Below are 17,428 nucleotides of genomic sequence, written 5' to 3'. Positions count from 1 at the left end.
AAGAGTTAACCCTATTCTAACATATGAATCAGTAAGTGTTTCCTTCAAGTGTTTTCCCACTAAACAAGCACACACGTATATATAACAGAAGGACCCATATCTCATGGCGATAGATGACAGGAAGCCCTACAGAGCAATTGCTTTTCATTTGGCTTAATTTGACAAGTAACTTGAAAGCAGCAAGTTACATTGTGCATCATCTTGGTGCACAGGCAGATTAGAATGTATTTTCAGAATATTTTTCAATCAGGAAGATTAACTAATTGTAGCATAATTTTACACTACGTTGATACTAAAAACTTTAATTAGAACTGTGCATGTTGGCTTACACCTACAATCCCAGAATTTGAGAAGCTGAGGCAGGAGAATTGCCATGAGTTTGAGGCCAGCTTGGACTACATAGTGAGACTCTGTCTTTAAAAACCAACCAAAAAAAAAGAGAGAGAGAGAGAGAGAGAGAGAGAGAGAGAGAGAGAGAGAGAGAATAAAGAATGCATTAGGATACAGATGGTGTGTGTGTGTGTGTAACTTTATAAAAATAGCAAGCTATTTGTTTCTTAGATTATATAGATAAACCAAAATATTCTAGAACATGATCCGAACTTAAAAACAAAGAAAACAGAAACCAGCAACTTCATGCATGTAAGTTAGCCAGCTGAAGAGTTCTTTCAAACACACCCTGTCTCTTTCAAGTACAAAGCCTCTGAAGACAGTTTTATTCTCCCCAAACCTGCTAAGCAGAATTCTGCAGTTTCACTTTGTCATTATTTACCACCGAGCTTTGCTATTCAAATTAAAGGCTGCTGCAATTAAGTCAAGGATTGTTAGGCTTTCTCTTTTCTTATTCAATTAATTGACACTTTTTTATGTTCCTTATGCAATAAGATACACCCAGAAAAGTTCCTGCTCTGCAGATGAACAACACATGACTATTTAGGTGACAAAGTGTTAATAAAGTTTTCAAGGTCTGCTAAAGAATTGTGAAGTTCATCATTCATATCATGACTTCTAAGAAACCTTTTAAGAGTGCCTACAGCTTCCATTGCTTCATTCTTGGACGGTAAGGGCAGGTCCACTTCTGGAGCTCCGCTGTCCTCCTCCTCTTCATCAGAAGCATAGAATCCAGTTTCATCTTGTTTACTTTCTTTGGTCCACTCGGCATCATCATTGGGGGTGGCTTCGCAAGTCTCCAGATCCTCATCCAGGGCAGCGTATTCCTCTATGGACAAGCCTTCAGGAAACTCCACTCCTGCCCCCAGAGCATGGGCAGCCAGGTCAAGAGCAGTGTCACTCTCGGCATTCGCTGGGTCATTTTCCCCCTGTGGAGACCTGAATCCTGCTTCTTCATAGCTTTTAACAATGGTCTCTGGGGTTACAGCTCTCCAGCAGAGATGCAGTGTGTCAACAGCATCTAGTAGAGAAAATGTAAATTCTTGGCTACTTTCAACAGAACTTAAGAATTTCTTGATAAGACAATGCCGATATTTGATTTTAAGGCTCTTAATAACACCTTGTTTCATGGCTACAAACCCGGAAGACAAGCAAGATGGGAAGAATGCTAACTCAATGGACTTTAGGTTCTTCACTTCTGGGTGTGCTGGAAAAGAGTCGACAAAAATCACCACTCTTCGTTGCTGGGCTTGAAATTTCTCATCAAGCTTCTGCATCCACTGTTCAAATATGGCTGCAGTCATCCATGCCATTCTGTTAGCCTCATAATACACAGGCAGTGACTTGATACCTTTGAAACAACGTGGAGTTCGGGTTTTCCCGATAATAAGCAAAGGCAGCTTCTCTGTGCCATCCATATTAGAACCTACTGCCAGCGTTATCCTGTCTTTGCACAGCTTCCCAATTGAACAGGTCTCTCCTTTAAATGCAAATGTATTTGTAGGTAACATTCGATAAAGCAGCCCAGTCTCTTTGACGTTGAAAACATTTTTAGGATGATAATCATTTAAGTAATAAGGAAGCACGTTCTGGTACCAGACAGTGGCAGGGTCTATAGACATACCCGTGGCTTCTGCAGGTTGTGCTCGGAATACTAAGCCATACCTGGACTTAAAACGATCCAGCCAACCATTGCTGCACTTAAAATCATTGTGTCCCAGCTTCTGGGCAAAATCATTGGCTTTTAGACGCAACATTGGACCATTAACTGGAACATTGAGACACTGGGCAATCCGATACCATCTCATCAACGCCTCTTCCAGATCCGTGTAAAATGCCGTCCTCAGCCTTTTTCTCTTTGGGTCAAATCGCAAAGATTCAAAGGCTTCCAGAACTTTGTCTTTGTTTTTCATAATGGAAGACAATGAATTTTTCTTTATCCCATACTCAGCTGCGATCTCTGCCTTCTTCTTGCCACTTTCCACTGCGGTGATGATGTCAATCTTTTCCTCAATGGACAGACTCTTCTTCTTCTTCACTGTCACTGGCTGAGTCACAGCATCCACAGGAGCCTCCGCCATGGCGCTGCTGCTTGTGAGGGCCTCCCCTCTGACCTCCGGGTACAGGTTTCTGTAACCAAATTCAGTTTTCAGTACGTTATGGACCAGGGCTTCCTATCTGTCATTTCCTGTATTGAAGTTGGTAGGTATCAACAGTCTAATTCTTTAGGAAACCAGCAGCTAGACATATCTCCTTAGAGCCTGAAGAAAATTCTATAAGCGACTAAAAGAGGCACCTCCTTCCTCAGGCCTTGTGTGGCTCAATTTATAGTTCTTCAGAGTTCCAGAAGTCAAGCTAAAATAGGAAGCTCATTATGTCAGACCTGTCCGGTCCTGCTGATGTATTTTTGGAACTGCAATCCTTTAAGACGATCCATTTTATCCATTCATGCTTCAATCTTTTACTAATTCTCCACAGCAGGTCTCAAAGATAAGAAGAAACAAACCTTCCAAAGTGTCCATGCAAAACATCCCCTGTGAAGTTCTAGTTTCTTCAAAGTTACAGGGGAAACAGTGGCATGCTCCTCCTCCTTCTTTCTTGAAAAGGACAGGGGAAAGGTAGCATTTTAGAAATATGTCAACTGGATATCAAGAAAATACCGTGCCACTCTGGGCAACAAAGCAAAAGGTGGGGAGAAGTTTCTGAAAACCCAGCGACCAAAGCTTGCAGGTGAATGCTTACCTCCTGAACAGCTCTCCACGAAGCCTCCCCAGCTCTGCTTTGTGGGTTTGGAGACTCCCTGAGCTTTGAAATACATACTTCTAAAATAAATCGGACGAATTTAATCTGCTTTGAAAACGTGTGCTTGCCAAAATTAAAGAACTAAAAACGATCCTGGATTCTTGGTGGCTGTTTTCTCCATGAGGTCAGCCTATAACCTCTGACTCCTCTAAGAGGAAAAATAGACAGTGAATTTTTAATAGCACACGGGAGACAGACATCTTCATAGGAGTCTGCTTCATTGAAATACTCAAATCAAGTGCTTGATAATTCCATTAAAAAAATCTAAACCCTAATCTCCCTCAAAGCTAAATAATCCAGTAATTTTTACATCAATTTAGTATAGTTTACCTGACTACACATGTCAGTGTTGCTTGAGAACATGCACCATAATAAACACATTATTAAGAGGATATAATGTAGAAAAGTATCTAGACTAAAATAGCAAGTAGAATGACCATGGTCCTTGTCATCTCAGGCCCTCTGCTGTCTCTGTGTGGAAATGTGACTTGCCAGAGTATAAAGACATGGGTTTTAGTGCAGGATGGATCTTGAGAAGTGACTGCCATTTATTTAGTACGGAGTGGTCCTGGGTCATCTAACTTAGCTCTTTATCTGTAAAAGGGGAAAACTGCAGGACTGACTTCATAGAGTTGCTGCACACCCAGTAAGACTCAGCGAGAGCACAAGAGCACACGCGCACACACATATGTGCACGCGCAAGCGCACACACCCCCTCACATGCAGGCCAGGCTGGCCTTGGACTTGCCATCTTCTCCTTCAGCCTCTAAAGCGCTGGCTAGATTTAACAGTATGCAACCACCATGCCCAGCAGCACAAGTTCCCAATGAGTGGGCTGATCATTTCATCATTTCATCGGTAAATTGCAGATTTGGGGACTTGAATAACAAAAATAAGAGTGGAAACAGTGCTCTGGGGGGGGGGGGGCGTACAGGGGCGGCGTTGGGTGTCCTTTCCTTTACTTGAGACAAAGTCTCTCCTTGAGCCTGGAGCTCACCATTTTCATCTAGGCTGGCCATCTTTCTCCACACCCACCCCAGGCACTGAAGTTACAGGTGAGTGCAGCTATTGCACGGCTTATTAGGAAGGCACTAGGGCTCCAACACATGTCTTCATGCTTGAACAGCAAGCACTCTGAGCCAGTCGGTCCTCCTCCTTGCCAACCTCATTCTTTTTAAGCAGCAGCAGTGAGAACAGCCACAGGACTCCATGTTGCAGGCTTTCTCAGACCATCTGCCCTCAAATCATGACACGAAGACTTATTACTATGAATGCCTGGTCTTAGCTTAGGCTTGTCCCACTAGCTCTTATAACTTATATTAACCTGTTTCTCTTCATCTGTGCTTTGCCTCGGGGCTTTTTAACCTTCCATTCTGAATGTCCTATTCCGTGTCTGCCTGGCTGGCTGCTGCCTGGGGCATCTTCCTCCCCCCCCCCTCACATGCCCCCTTCTCTTCTCTTCCTCTTCTCCCCTCCTCTCTTTCTCCCTCTCCCTCTCCTCCCCTCCCCTCCTCTCCTCTTCTCATCCTCCAACCCCCTACTAGATTCCTCCTCCTACTTATTCTCTCTGCCCTCTAGCCCTGCCTCTCTCTCTATTGCCTAGCTAATGGCAGTTCACCATTTTATTAGACCAATCAAGTGGCTTAGTCAGACAAGGTGAAACAAATGTAATACATCTTTACATAGTTAAACAAATACAGAATAAACAAATGTAACACATCTTTACATAGTTAAACAAATACAGAATAAACAAATGTAACACATCTTTACATAGTTAAACAAATACAGCATAAATAAATGCAACACATCTTTACATAGTTAAAGTAATACTCAACAACAGCTCCAGAAAGGCTCACCATCACTTCCCAGACTCTAGCTCTCTTGCCAGAAATCTGTTCTGGGCATGCTGTAGCCAAGACAGCAATAAGCTAATGTGCTAAGTGGACATTATTATGTGGGCACCCTAGTCTTCCTGCTGTGTCTCCAGGATCCCAGACGACAAGCTACATCTTTTTGCTTTTTTTTTTTTAAGATAGGATCTTTTTGCAAAGTCTAGGCTAACCTTGAACTCATAATCTGTATACCTCAGCTTCTTGAGTGTTGGGATTGCAGGTGTGCCCAGCTCACACAATCTTGTTAAAATCCTTCTGCTCCTGTTATCTAACTTAAAGGAGTAATTTTGAATAATAGGAATTACAGCATAGGTTTTTTTAAATTGTTGTTGCAAAAAGGTCTTAATAATAACATCAACAAGGCTTTGGTTTTCAAATCTCTTTGCTGCCAATATGCCAAGTAACTAAGGAGGAAGGTAAAGCTGAGTTTCAATGGTCACACAGATATAATGTGATTGGAACGCAGTTCAGAATCTAGTCTTTTTAGTGTCCAGTCTATATTTTATTCTTTATATTAGAGTATACTTGAATCATATTGATAAGGCTTTCTCTGACCATAGTTTACATTTTGTGTTCCCTGCACCAATCCAAGTCAGCACCTATAGTACCTACATAGAACTTACAACTTTAAAAATGTTTATTTTTATTTTATGTGTATGCATGGGCCCAGGAGCCTGCAGAGGTCAGAAGAGGCACTAGGTCCCCTAGGCCTGGGGTTACAGATGGTTAGCTGCCATGGGTGCTGGGGACCAAACCTGGGTCCTATGTAAGAACAAGTGTTCTTATCTACTGATCCACCTCTCCAGCCCTATCAACAACACACTTTAAAGGCAATGTCAGATTCCTATGGAAGAATGGATCATTATGGGTGTTATGAACAGCCATGGCATCTTTAGCTGACTGTTAGGGAAAGCAAGGCTTTCTAAGTAATCAGGATTTGACCATTTGACTGAGTCCTCTCAACTCCTAGAACATTGTTCATTTATATAGGGACTATTTGCATATTTTCCTATAAATATGTTGACTATCTTTTAGGTAAATATTTTGCTCTTATTAGTTTGATATTCAGAAAACATCTCCCTCCATCCCACCTTATTTTGTCAAAAAATAAACAAGGGCTACAGAAATGATAGCTTGAATTTCCTCTCTTTGTTCATTCTAACTAAAGCAATTATATTAAAAAAAAAAAAAAAAAACAGATCGAAAATCTCTAATCTCCAAATCTTAAATCCATCGGATTTACGGATTAAGGATGTTCATCCTGCAGAATCTATGCAAATATTCCAAATAAAAGACACACACTCTGAAATACTTGTGTGAAGCACTTCAGATAATGAACACTAAGCTCGTATGCACAATTATAGAGACCAGGTCATTTGATTAGTACCTTTAATTAGGAAGATATTCAGCAGTATCATTTCCTTCAACAACAAAAGTCAAATTTCCATAGCAAAATACAACAAATTCCTAAAACAATCAACTATGTGATGTAAGCCAGACAACCTAGACCTTTCCCCTAGAAAAGTATAAACATGTACTACCTAATTAATAAAGTGGATGTATCCTACCTCCCAGAGAATAGTGGCTGGGGTTGGTTTTTGCAAGGAATGATGGCAGTCACTAATATTTGCTGAATGCTCATCCTTTTAATAAGCTCAGAATTCATTTCCCCTTTGAACACATTAAGCTGAAAAACGCTGTCCTATGAGTTAGAAAACATTTTCTCAATGTCAAGAATTAAACTAAGTAATAGGCCTTTCCCTAAAGACTCCTACAAGTGATAAGAATAATCTGAGTCCTCTTTTATGTTTCTGGGTTTCCCTATGAGAATGGTAGCATCTAGTGTTGTCCAGGATATTGTTGCATAGGTTCTTAGGAGGCACAGAACTGGTACAAAGCTTATGGAAGGCAAATTAGCAATATGAGGGAAAAGCTTTAATCAATAACTTCTTAATCTAGAAAGTCTGTATCTATAATTCTGTCTGGAATTGGAGTTCCAGGTAGTTGTGAGGCATGTGGGTTCTGGGAACTGAGCCTTTATAAGAGGTCTACAAGGTCCTCTCTCAAGATCAGTCAGTACTCCAAACCAGACCAGCAACCATTTATGATCTCCTATGTCTATGGGTCAGAAGTCCAGGGAACTCACTTGGGTCTTTAGGGTCTCACAGTGCAGAGATCAGGATGCTAGTCTCTTATCAAGAGGCTCTGAGAAAGAATGAACACCTAGTCTCACTGAGGTCATTCAGAGTTTAATTCCTTGCTGTGTAGGACTGAAGCCCCCAGCATTTGGTGGCTGTTACCAGGGATCACTCTCTGCACTCAGAGTCCTCCATCATGTCCTTGTCTCTAGTCTTCACAACAGAGAACACTCTCCTGTCCAGGCCCTTGTACACTCTGACTCTCTCTGACTTCCTCTCCTAACTGCTTTTAAAGGGTTCATGTGGTCACATTAGTTACACTCACCCAGATTAACTCCCTTTTCAGTAACTCAAAGCCAACTAATTAGCTACCTTAACTACACCTGTAAAAAATCCCCTTGCAGGTAATATTACATGATTGTGGGAATGTTATCCCATCATGTTTACAGGAAGGGAATAATAAAAAGTGGAGTCATTGGAGGTCAGCCTAGATTCTCCATGGCACATAGTATTCTTTGGGCTATATATTATAGACAGAACTGGAAAAATCTAAATGTCACACAAAAGGATTAATTAAATAAATTAAGAAATATCTATATATTGAAACACTACTGTACCACTAAGTGATTTTTTTCTGAGACAGAGTCTTACCCTGTAGCCCAGGTGAACCTCAAACTTATAGTTTTGGCCTCCTCTATAGTAGAGGTTACAGGTATAAACCATCATTCCTGGCTGGAAAGATAATATTTAATGGCATGAAGAAAATTCTATGACATAAGTTTAAAAGCAAAATATGTATCTACATGCCAGAAAATACTGAAAATTACATTACTTGGGTGAACTATAGATTCTTAATAACAATTGTTAAATAAATGAAGAAAAAATATGGATAAAAGTCTTTTGGTGAAACACCAGCCTTTCACCAGAAATGTTAAATGTTCCTGTTAGTAAATGAATTGTAAGTTCAGCCTCCCCACCCACATTTCCTCTCTTCTTTTTTTAAATTCTAGTGTTTTATTTGTACCAGATTGTAAAAGAAAACTGAAGCATTGGGAGACACAACACTGGCAGTCTTCCCATTCAGAAAATCTGGGGAGTAGTACATTCTTCTGTTCTTATCGGGAGTTCACAGCTCTCTGCCGGAGACCCAACCACTTCCCAAACTGAAAAAAAAGCACTCACTTTTGTCTTTCACTCCTAGATGGCAACTAGGCCCACTTAAACCTGCCCATATCACAACACTTAACAGCAGCAGTTGCTGGTCTTCTGGAAGTTTCCTGCTGTGCAACACATAACATATTTCTACAACTCAAGTAGTATTAACTTCCTGGTAGTTATGAAAGGATACAATGAGTCCAAAGTTCAGTCTGCCAAAAAGGATAAGGGAGCAGCCGATGAAGTGGCTCAGCCGCTAAAGACCTGCCCCACAAGCCTGATAACCTAAGTTGGGTCTTTTGGTTTTTTTGTTTGATTAGGGGATATAGTATGAGGTCAGCGGTGTAAGGCAGACCAACAGGGGTTCAATTAAGGGCTGTGGGAAAGAGGTGGCAAAAATGAACCTTCACGGGGAGGACAAAAGTGGGTTTCTAATGGAAGCAAGAGCTGAGTCACTGTCAAGGGTGAGTAGGAGTGAGGTGGGAAGACATTTCTGCAGCGAAGACTAGACAGTGAAAACATACACGCACAAGTTACAGGGCTAGGAACATACTAAGCTGCTCTGTGTAATCACACCTTCATCCCCATGTGGAGATGGATGGTAGTTGACTAAAGGAACACTCTGACTCAGGATATATAGAATACTGATTGGGCTGAAGGGTTACACAACAGAAAGCAAGATTGAGACCAGACCTCGGTAAGCCTTGCATGCCAAGTAGGGAGGTCAATTTATCCAGAATGCCACCAAAGCCAATCAGAGGCTTAGAGTGGAAAAGCAATAGTCATATGAGAAGGCTCCTGTGTTATCAACAACAAATGATCTAATGAAATAATAAATGAATAAATGACTCCTCTGGGTAAAGCCTTAACACCACTAAGCTCACCTGGTGTACTTTATACATAAGTGAGTGAAGCTGTATACGTACCTATTAGGAAGCTTCTAAAAAGCCTAACACCTTTACATTTCACCCTGTCCATCTGGGTGCTTCTCAATATGTGCTATTGTCCAGCACCCTCTATTAAAGCCTTTATTTCCTGAAGGTTACACTGTGTGATCAGTAACCTACAAATCTCTCCACGAAGAGAAAGATACTGATGAAGAGTGCTGGGAATTTTGACACATTATTAGAATTCTCGGAGACAAGATCCGGATGTAGCAATTACTTGCTCTTGAGAAAATAGCATTGATAAGCAGTATGCAACATTCAAAATCTAAATCTGACACTTATTTAATGCAAAGTGGAGTAAAAGCATTGGCCACTAATCTGTTCTCTTCTTTTCTTCCTGATTACAAAGTGAAAGACAGGCAGTCTACTAAAGTTCTCCTCAAGCTCGGGGAATAGAGAGTGTCTAACTTTGCAAAAGGTGAATACATTATCTCTGTGTCAAGTTAGTCTGTGACAGCAAATCCTTTTTATCTTATCTCTCTGATAAGTTGAGGGGAATAGGCATCTTCTAGTTTTCCTAAGCAGAATGGGCAGGCAGAATTCTTTGGGGCAAAAAGGGGAGAGAATAAGAAAAAAGGAGAGAAAGAAGACAGGAAGAAAAAAGGAAGGAAAGGAAAATAAATCTCTATTTCAGTAGACATAGGTTTAAAAGTTTTTCAGTTGATATCACAAAATTGATCTCAAGTAACAAAAAAAGAAAAGAAAGGAAGGAAGGAAGGAAGGAAGGAAGGAAGAAAAAGAGACATCTTCAGGGATCCTTAAGGAGACACCCAGTTCTGGTAAGTACTAATTGTTCTCACCATTCATCCACAACTGGGCCTTAAGAGACGGATTTTTTTCAAGTCACCCTTCAGAAGCCCTGATAACATTTGCATTTAGCTACAAGTCCTATTCAGTTCCTACGCAGCGAGAGGAGGAGTTACTCAGCGCCCTTTTTACAGGATTTAGGTTTGGGGATGCCAGCACTGTTTTTGTAAAAGTTGATATGCTAGAGATCGAAGACATTACTGTTACTTAGGTTTGAAGTGTATGTAGTGCATTAATATAGCGTCACTTTTAACGAGCCTGGGGAAGCCACCGGACAGGAATACCGAACTCCCCGAAAATGTGCTCTGGCACATTTCTATCTAGGACCGCTGGGAATCACTTTCCTTCCAGTTTGTGCTGGGGAGGGCGGATTCTTGCAGGTACCCCCAAAGAAAGGTAGGAAACGACCAAGCAGCGCTCTGGGAGAAGGGATAGTTGAGCGGTTTCTGTGGACAGGACGGAGGCGATCTACTTAAGAGATGATGGGGATAAGCAGGGAAAGCAGGCCTCGGTTGCTGGTAAAAGAGGAGCCGCAAAGAAAAGTACTATGGGCCCACGGTCAGAGACACGGAGCAGGGCGGGAGAGCACAGAAGCAGAGCTACCCTCGTGCGCTCACGGAGGCGGGTCTTTCTGCGGCGATTGGCATGAGTGCCGTAATCGCAGGGCAAATGGCGAGACGTGGGAGAAAACGAGGGTCAGGCTTCCATGCTGCTCCAGGCTTGCATCTTCGCTCCATCCCTTCCGCGCCCCGTCCGCGCGGCTGGAATAAGCTCCGTTCTCTCCGGTGGCTTGACCAAGCTTCGGCTCCTCGGTGGTGGTGTAGTGGTGAGATACGGCCATCTCCACCCTCCGGGCAGCGGGGGTGAGTGTGGGAAAAGGACAGGAGACACTTGGCCGAAGGGCTGCACCTCACCAACTCTCTACTCCTCGCCGCAGCCCTGTTACCCCGGCAACGGCCCGTGCCGGTTCCCGGATGTAGTCGCCCGGGCCGTAGCCCGGGGGCGGAGCCGGGAGGACCCAGCCCCTTGAGAGACGCGCGCGCACCATAGAGACGTGGCGGCGCTCGGCTTGGCTTCTGGAAAGAGAGAGAGAGGCTGTCCAGAGCCCAAGACCCCGCACTTCCGGTCTTCTCACTTCCGGCTCCGAGGCTAGGGTGCAGGCGGCGGAGGCCGGGTTGAGAGGTCGCGGGTGCAAGTGTCCTCGGCGGTTGGTTGTCCCGGAGCCTGTGACAGCTGCATCTGTTCCCCGCCCCGGAGCAACCGAGGTGCGTGGGGGAAGGGACGAAGGCGAAGCTCCGGGTCGTGCTTCCGCTCACTTCTGCCCTGGCCTGACGCGATTCCCGAGTGCTGCGACCGGGAGAGCCCGCGACCGAGCGCTGCCGGCTGCCCTGCTGACAGACAGGTGAGGGCGGAGCCACGCGGGAAGGATGGGGTGCAGGTGGCGTGCTCGGCGGCGGACGCGTCGCCTCCGGCTTCTTGCAACAAACTTGTTCCCGGGCACTTGCACCCTTGGGAGCAGCCAAGTCCGCCCCTTGGTCCCTCCTGTCCCTCTGTCTGTGTCCCGAGTGCAGGGGGCAGCACCGGTCCCTTCGGGCGGCAGCCGCTCGGCTCTGCAGGCTGTGGGTGGGAGGAGGTGGCAGAGTCCGCGTCTTTCTGGACGCTGTCTGAGTGGGCCGCCTTCCCCTCCCCTCTTCCCTGTGTCCCCCACTTCCTCTGTCCCGCTGCGAGAGGGAGGGAAGGAGGTGGCGACGGTGCCCACGGAGAGGTAGCCTGACACTGGTGCAGGGAGGCGCCCGGCCTGAAACGTCCCAAGGCTGAGTGCTGGTGAGGGCGTCCAAGGAATGCTGGAGTCTGGAGAAGGAAATTTGTGGCCCTGCCTTCTGGTGCGTTCCTCATGGCCAAGTTAACTGCTCTTTACGTGCCTAGGAAAGGAAGTTTTCTTCTTCTTCTTCTTCTTCTTCTTCTTCTTCTTCTTCTTCTTCTTCTTCTTCTTCTTCTTCTTCTTCTTCCTCCTCCTCCTCCTCCTCCTCCTCCTCCTCCTCCTCCTCCTCCTCCTTTCATAATGCGTTTAGATTCAAGACCTTCTACCTTGTTATTGCTTCCTTGGCGTTGTTCTAATCTTCCTCTTGAGCCCTCTGATCTCAAAAAGTTTGTACTTTACACTTCCTGCATGTCCTTTAAGCCACCCTTCCAGGATTTTGTTCGTCCCTCCTTTATTTTTTCCTGAACTATACTTACTTGGTCTTATCTGATAAAAAAAAAAAAAAAAAAGACCGAAAGAATTACAGGGCTTTTCACCAACGTGTTGCTTTCACAACTTAGAAGGTGTGTTCACATTTGCCATTTAATTAACTTCGTTCACAAAGAAAGGTGTACCAGATTGATGACGTTGATCAGTTCTCTGGAGGCTGCAGGCATTGGCCATTTCGTTGCTGCTAGTTCAGAGCAAGTACTGAGACTATTACACTTTTCTTCTTTTTTTTTCTTTTGCTTCTAATTTTTGTTGTTGTTGTTGTTAAACATGATCAACACTGTCTCCTAACTAACAAAGTCTAACACTTAGTATATAGGAAAACAGCTTATTTCCACTTGTATTTTTGAATTAAAGGCTCTGCCTGAACTATTTTGATTTCGTTTGTTTGTTTGTTTTGTTTTGGAGACAGGGTTTCTCCGTGTAGTTTTGGTGCCTGTCCTGGATCTCACTCTGTAGACCAAGCTGGCCTCGAACTCACAGAAATCCTCCCGGCCCTGCCTCCCTAGTGTGCGCCACCACCCCTGGCTTGTTTCCTTTTTGATAAGATGTTACTTTTCTTGGGTTATCCTTGCATTAATCCTGGGTTGGGGCCTCAATCCAGGTATTAGTGATTTTCTATCCTCACCCCAGAAATTATGTACAAAGTTTGTATGTGTGTGTTCTGGGCAAATGCATTATTTTATCAGATTCTTAAAGGACATGTATAATACCCAGCAATATTAGAAAGCACTGGTCTGGTGTCTTGTTGAAGCTAATGGAAATGGTTTACTCATGGAGCTGTTGTTTCCCCAAATTGCAAATGGCTTTTTGGGGTGCTAAGGAGAGTAGAGTTCAGGGATTGCAGCCTGGTACTGCAATCTCACTACTTCAAACTGCAGTGTTTCTAAAGTCCTTCCTCGACCCATAGAAGGAACCAAGCTGGTTCCTGATTTGTGGTTTTGAGGTTTCTTTTTGGGGATAGCTGGCTGTGCCCATTGTTGGCTATTGCAGAGAATTTATAAACTGATGTGTTTGTCATGATCTAATGCATACTAAGTATGGACAGCCCACGGGGTGTAACTCAGAGTAAAGCATAGTGGTGATAGCAGTCCTTCCTTCCCTTGTCCTGTTTTAACGGGACATGTCTGCCCTAGGCCTGGGCTTCCCTTAGGAAGGGCCAATAAGATGTTTCATGTAGTCCACATGGCTGTGGCAATTTTCCACACCCCTTTCGCTTCATTCTATGTTACGTATGTGAATTATTATTTCTTTCTTGTAAACGAGGATCTTTCCAAGCTTAATGTAAGTCTTGGAGTGCCCGTTTACTTACTGATTTGATTGTGAAGTGTTTGGAAGTTGAAGTTGTGAATTTTGAAGCTCACTTCATACAGTGTTACCTGCACAGCTCATCCTAAGTTGTCTAAAGTAACCAATTTCTTCTGTTCAAACAATGACGAGATTTCCCCCTCAGTATGGTGTCCTCACCTGGTGGAGCAGTCGATGCTAAGCTAGTCGCTAGTAAGATAAGGGCAAGTTTGGAAGATACATTCTGTCTAGCACCACAGTGAGAGGTACATTTATTTGCTCACTGTGTACATGATGCCAAGTGCTTTCAGTGATTGTCTTAGCCTTCCAGCAATCATAGAAGGTTGCTCCCCCCCCCACCATTTGTAGATCAGCAGTTCTCAACCTTTGGGTCACGACCCCTGTGGAAACACAGATATTTACATTATGATTCATAACAGCAAAATTACAGTGATGAAGCAGCAATGAAAATAATTTTTGTCGCCACATCATGAGGAATTGTTAAAGGGTTGTGGCATTAGGAAGGTTGAGAACCACAGTGATTGATGAAGAGAGTGAAACTAAATGACCAACAGAGCTAAGATAATTTGCTTAGAATAATTCTGGTGGAGCCAGGATTTGATCTTAGGTATGTAACTGTAGATAGCCTCTAGGATACTTCCATTATAAAAGTTTTGGAATGAGTTGGAAATACCTTGACTCTATATTAGACATCAAACAAAGGTCTTTTCCTCTATTAGTCTTCAGTGGATGGACACCTTGATGAATGTCACATTGAAACATATGATGAAAGGAGAGTTTGAAGAAGGCCTGTAGATTGGTATAGCTGATAGGGCTTTTTGTGTGGAGCTGGATACAAGTTTGCTGGATTGTATGTTTTATGACCTGTAAGAATGGAAACGAACGTTGGCTCAGTGAGTTTGGAACCATGAATTTTAGAATGATCATTTGGGATAGTGGAAGGAATCAATTCAGCAAAGTACTTAAGTTCATACAGCCGTGGTGGAAACTAGCACCGTTGGTAGACTTTGAACACTGAGTTACTCCAGGGGCTGTGGAGCATAGTGAGGTTGGGTGGATGATGACTATCTGGAAGTCAGGCTGTAGCGCTGCTACTTTTGGGATATATATAAAAAAGGCTATAAAACAGAAGTCTACCTGCTGAGCCTTCTCCCCAGCCTTATACTGTATAGTCTTGAAATGAGATTTCCAACTATATGATAAGCAGATGGAATGAAAATGTCTTCTACTCCCAGCATCCCACCCCCACCTCCAGGTCTCAGATCCCCTCCCAGTTAATTCAATTTATAGTTGGATCAAATAAAAATAACACAAGGAAGCTCTAAACCTCTTCATTCTAACACCATAGCCTCTAACCTGTGGCTGTTTGGGTTATTTGAAATTAGATAAAATTCACTCAGTTGTACCAACCACATGTCAGTCCCTTGTGCTGGTGCCTGCCTTTTACGACGGTACAGATTTAGAACATTTCTAACGGTATTTTCCAGCCTGGCTAAAACGTTGAACTACTGTAATTTGTTACATAATTAGTATATTACTGAACCAAGATAGGAAACTTTTCTGCCTCCCCATGGTACTTAGCAGTTTTTGTTTTAGCTGACAAAACGTAGCTGTGTTCTCTCTTGGCTTTTTAACTAAATCCAGATGGTCAGAGTCTGTCTGATGATCTCTTTGCATACTGGGAGTGCTGGGCTGTTAGCTCCTTTTCTAGGATAATGCTTTCAGCTTTCCCAAGGGCATGTGCATTTCCTGTTTGCCTTGAGCTCTAGGTCTGTATATCTTGTACCTGGTTGATGCCTTTCCTTGAGACTTACAGATGTCTCAGATCTGTTGTATCCAAACCTAGATGCAGTTCTCTTCTTTCCTCTCCTCCTCCCGAAACATCGCTTCTCTTTTCTTTGTTTCTGTTTTCACTGAGTGATGACATTGTCTATACATATAAAATCTTGAAAATGTGGAACAATCCTTACAGCTTCTCCTTGATAATGTCAAATGTGTGAACAGGTGTTAATTTTTCTTAGAATGGTTCTTGAGTATGTTTTCCTACTTCTACTCACTGCTTTAGTTTGCACACTGTCACTTCATTTTTGTCTGCTTTTGACTTATTTTCAGTCTTTATCCATCCTGAGAGCATTGATTTATTATGAACATACTGATTGTCTCTCTCTCTCTTCCCCTAGTAGTGACTTTGCATTGCTTTTAGAGTAAAAAGAGAATTCCTTAACAGCGATAATTTTTCACCTTATCTTGAATCATGGTCTGAGAAATTCTGCTCTACCAAGCTGGCCTCTTTTGGCCCTTAAAAAAAATTTAGATTACTTTATTTATTTTATTTAGATCACTTTACTTTTTGTGTGTGCGTGGTGCCCATGCGTGCATGTGTATGTGTGCACGCGCCTGTTTGTCTGTATGTGTGCCACAGCTGGGTCTCTGGTAACAGCAGCAAGTCTCCAAACCAGTAAGCCATCTTTGTAGCTCCTTACTTATTCATTAGTAATGTATGTATTTATTGTGTTTATTTGTGTGTTATGTAGGTACACATGGATCCAACACCTAAATTACTCTAACTTGGTGGCATTAAAGATTTTAGCGCATAGGTTTTTTTGTTTTTGTTTTTGTTTTTAAATTTTGTATTTGAATTGTTATACATATAGTAGTTAAAATGGTAATGCTTAAATTGTAAACTAAATTACTGGTTTCTCAAATACACATAAATATAATAGTTTATAAAATAGGGTAATGCTTTTAGAATATTTATAATGACTCTTAGCTAGACTTACAGAATTATTAAAAAGGTAGTATAGAGGTACCTGAATATTCCATCTCCAGCTTTCCTTATTAACATATTTCATTAGTGTGACACATTTATTCACTTTGTGTCAGTTTTTCCCTGTGTCTTTTTTCTGTCCCATCCAGCCATCAGGTGTTCTTGGCATAGACAGTTTCTCAGCTTTCCTTGTTTTTGATGAGTTGATAGTTTTGCGGATTACTATTTGAAGGTATCCTGTACATTCATCTGTGGGGATTCATCTGGTGTTTTCCTCATGATTAGCATGGAGAAGAGAATCACAGAGTGACAGTACCATTCCCAACTGTCATTGTAACTGCGCTGTTGGTGCCAGCCTCCGTGACAGTCAGTCTCACCTTGTCAGATTCGTTCCCTGTGGGAATACTGCCCTTTACAGAAGAAAATCTCTTTGTGTGCTGCAAAGATAGTGGAGAATTCTACTTTACTTCCTAAAGCAGAGGTGGAGAGTGTCTTCATAAAAACTTTTTGGAAATAATCTGTAAAGGGGACATTTCTATTTACTGATTCATTCAGTCATTTATATCAAATTTATTATTTTAAAGTATGTGTGTGTGCAGGTATGTGCACATGACTGCAGCACAGATGCCCAGGGACTTCATTCACACTAGAGCTGGAGTTACAGGTGGTTGTAAGCTACCTGACATAGGTGTTGGGGATCAATCTCCAGTCCTGTGAGAGAGAGAAGTACACATTCTTGTAACAGCTCAACAGTCTCTCCAAACTGTTTTGACAAATGAGTACATGGTTTGCACTTTTGGTTATAATTCAGCAGTGCTTTTTTCCCCCTTCTTCTTTTTTTGGTTTTTCAAATCAGGGTTTCTCTGTGTAACCCTGGCTGTCCTGGAACTCACTCTGTAGACCAGGCTGGCCTCAAACTCAGATCTGCCTGCCTCTGCCTGAGTGCTAGGATTAAAGGTGGGCACTACCAC

The 17,428-nt window shown here is 42.8% G+C and overlaps 2 protein-coding genes across 3 annotated transcripts in view; one reads left to right on the top strand and one right to left on the bottom strand.

Moving 5' to 3' along the window:
- Nucleotides 1-520: 520 nt before the first annotated feature.
- Nucleotides 521-3,328, bottom strand: Tigd4 (tigger transposable element derived 4). Its single transcript, XM_036191035.1, has 2 exons — nt 3,133-3,328; nt 521-2,987 (listed from the first exon to the last, which is right to left on the bottom strand). The coding sequence occupies exon 2, from the start codon at nt 2,469-2,471 to the stop codon at nt 930-932; it is 1,542 nt and encodes a 513-aa protein (XP_036046928.1). The 5' UTR covers nt 2,472-2,987; nt 3,133-3,328; the 3' UTR covers nt 521-929.
- Nucleotides 3,329-11,172: 7,844 nt separating this feature from the next.
- Nucleotides 11,173-17,428, top strand: part of Arfip1 (ADP ribosylation factor interacting protein 1) — an 89,662-nt gene continuing 83,406 nt past the window's right edge. The window contains exon 1 of one of the 2 annotated variants that reach the window (XM_036190715.1): nt 11,173-11,533. The gene's annotated coding sequence lies outside the window, so the exon portion shown is untranslated. The remainder of the gene's footprint in view (nt 11,534-17,428) is intronic. The other variant, XM_036190716.1, reaches the window with a different exon arrangement.

This window comes from Onychomys torridus, chromosome 6 (assembly GCF_903995425.1).
Source record: "Onychomys torridus chromosome 6, mOncTor1.1, whole genome shotgun sequence".
NCBI lineage: Eukaryota > Metazoa > Chordata > Mammalia > Rodentia > Cricetidae > Onychomys > Onychomys torridus.
The sequence above is the reverse complement of the archived record's forward strand: the minus strand, read 5'-3'. Positions and strand labels throughout refer to the sequence as shown.

Coding starts and splice junctions, on each gene's coding strand:
- Tigd4 (XM_036191035.1), bottom strand. CDS start 2,471: ATGGCGGAGGCTCCTGTGGATGCTGTGACTCAGCCAGTGACAGTGAAG.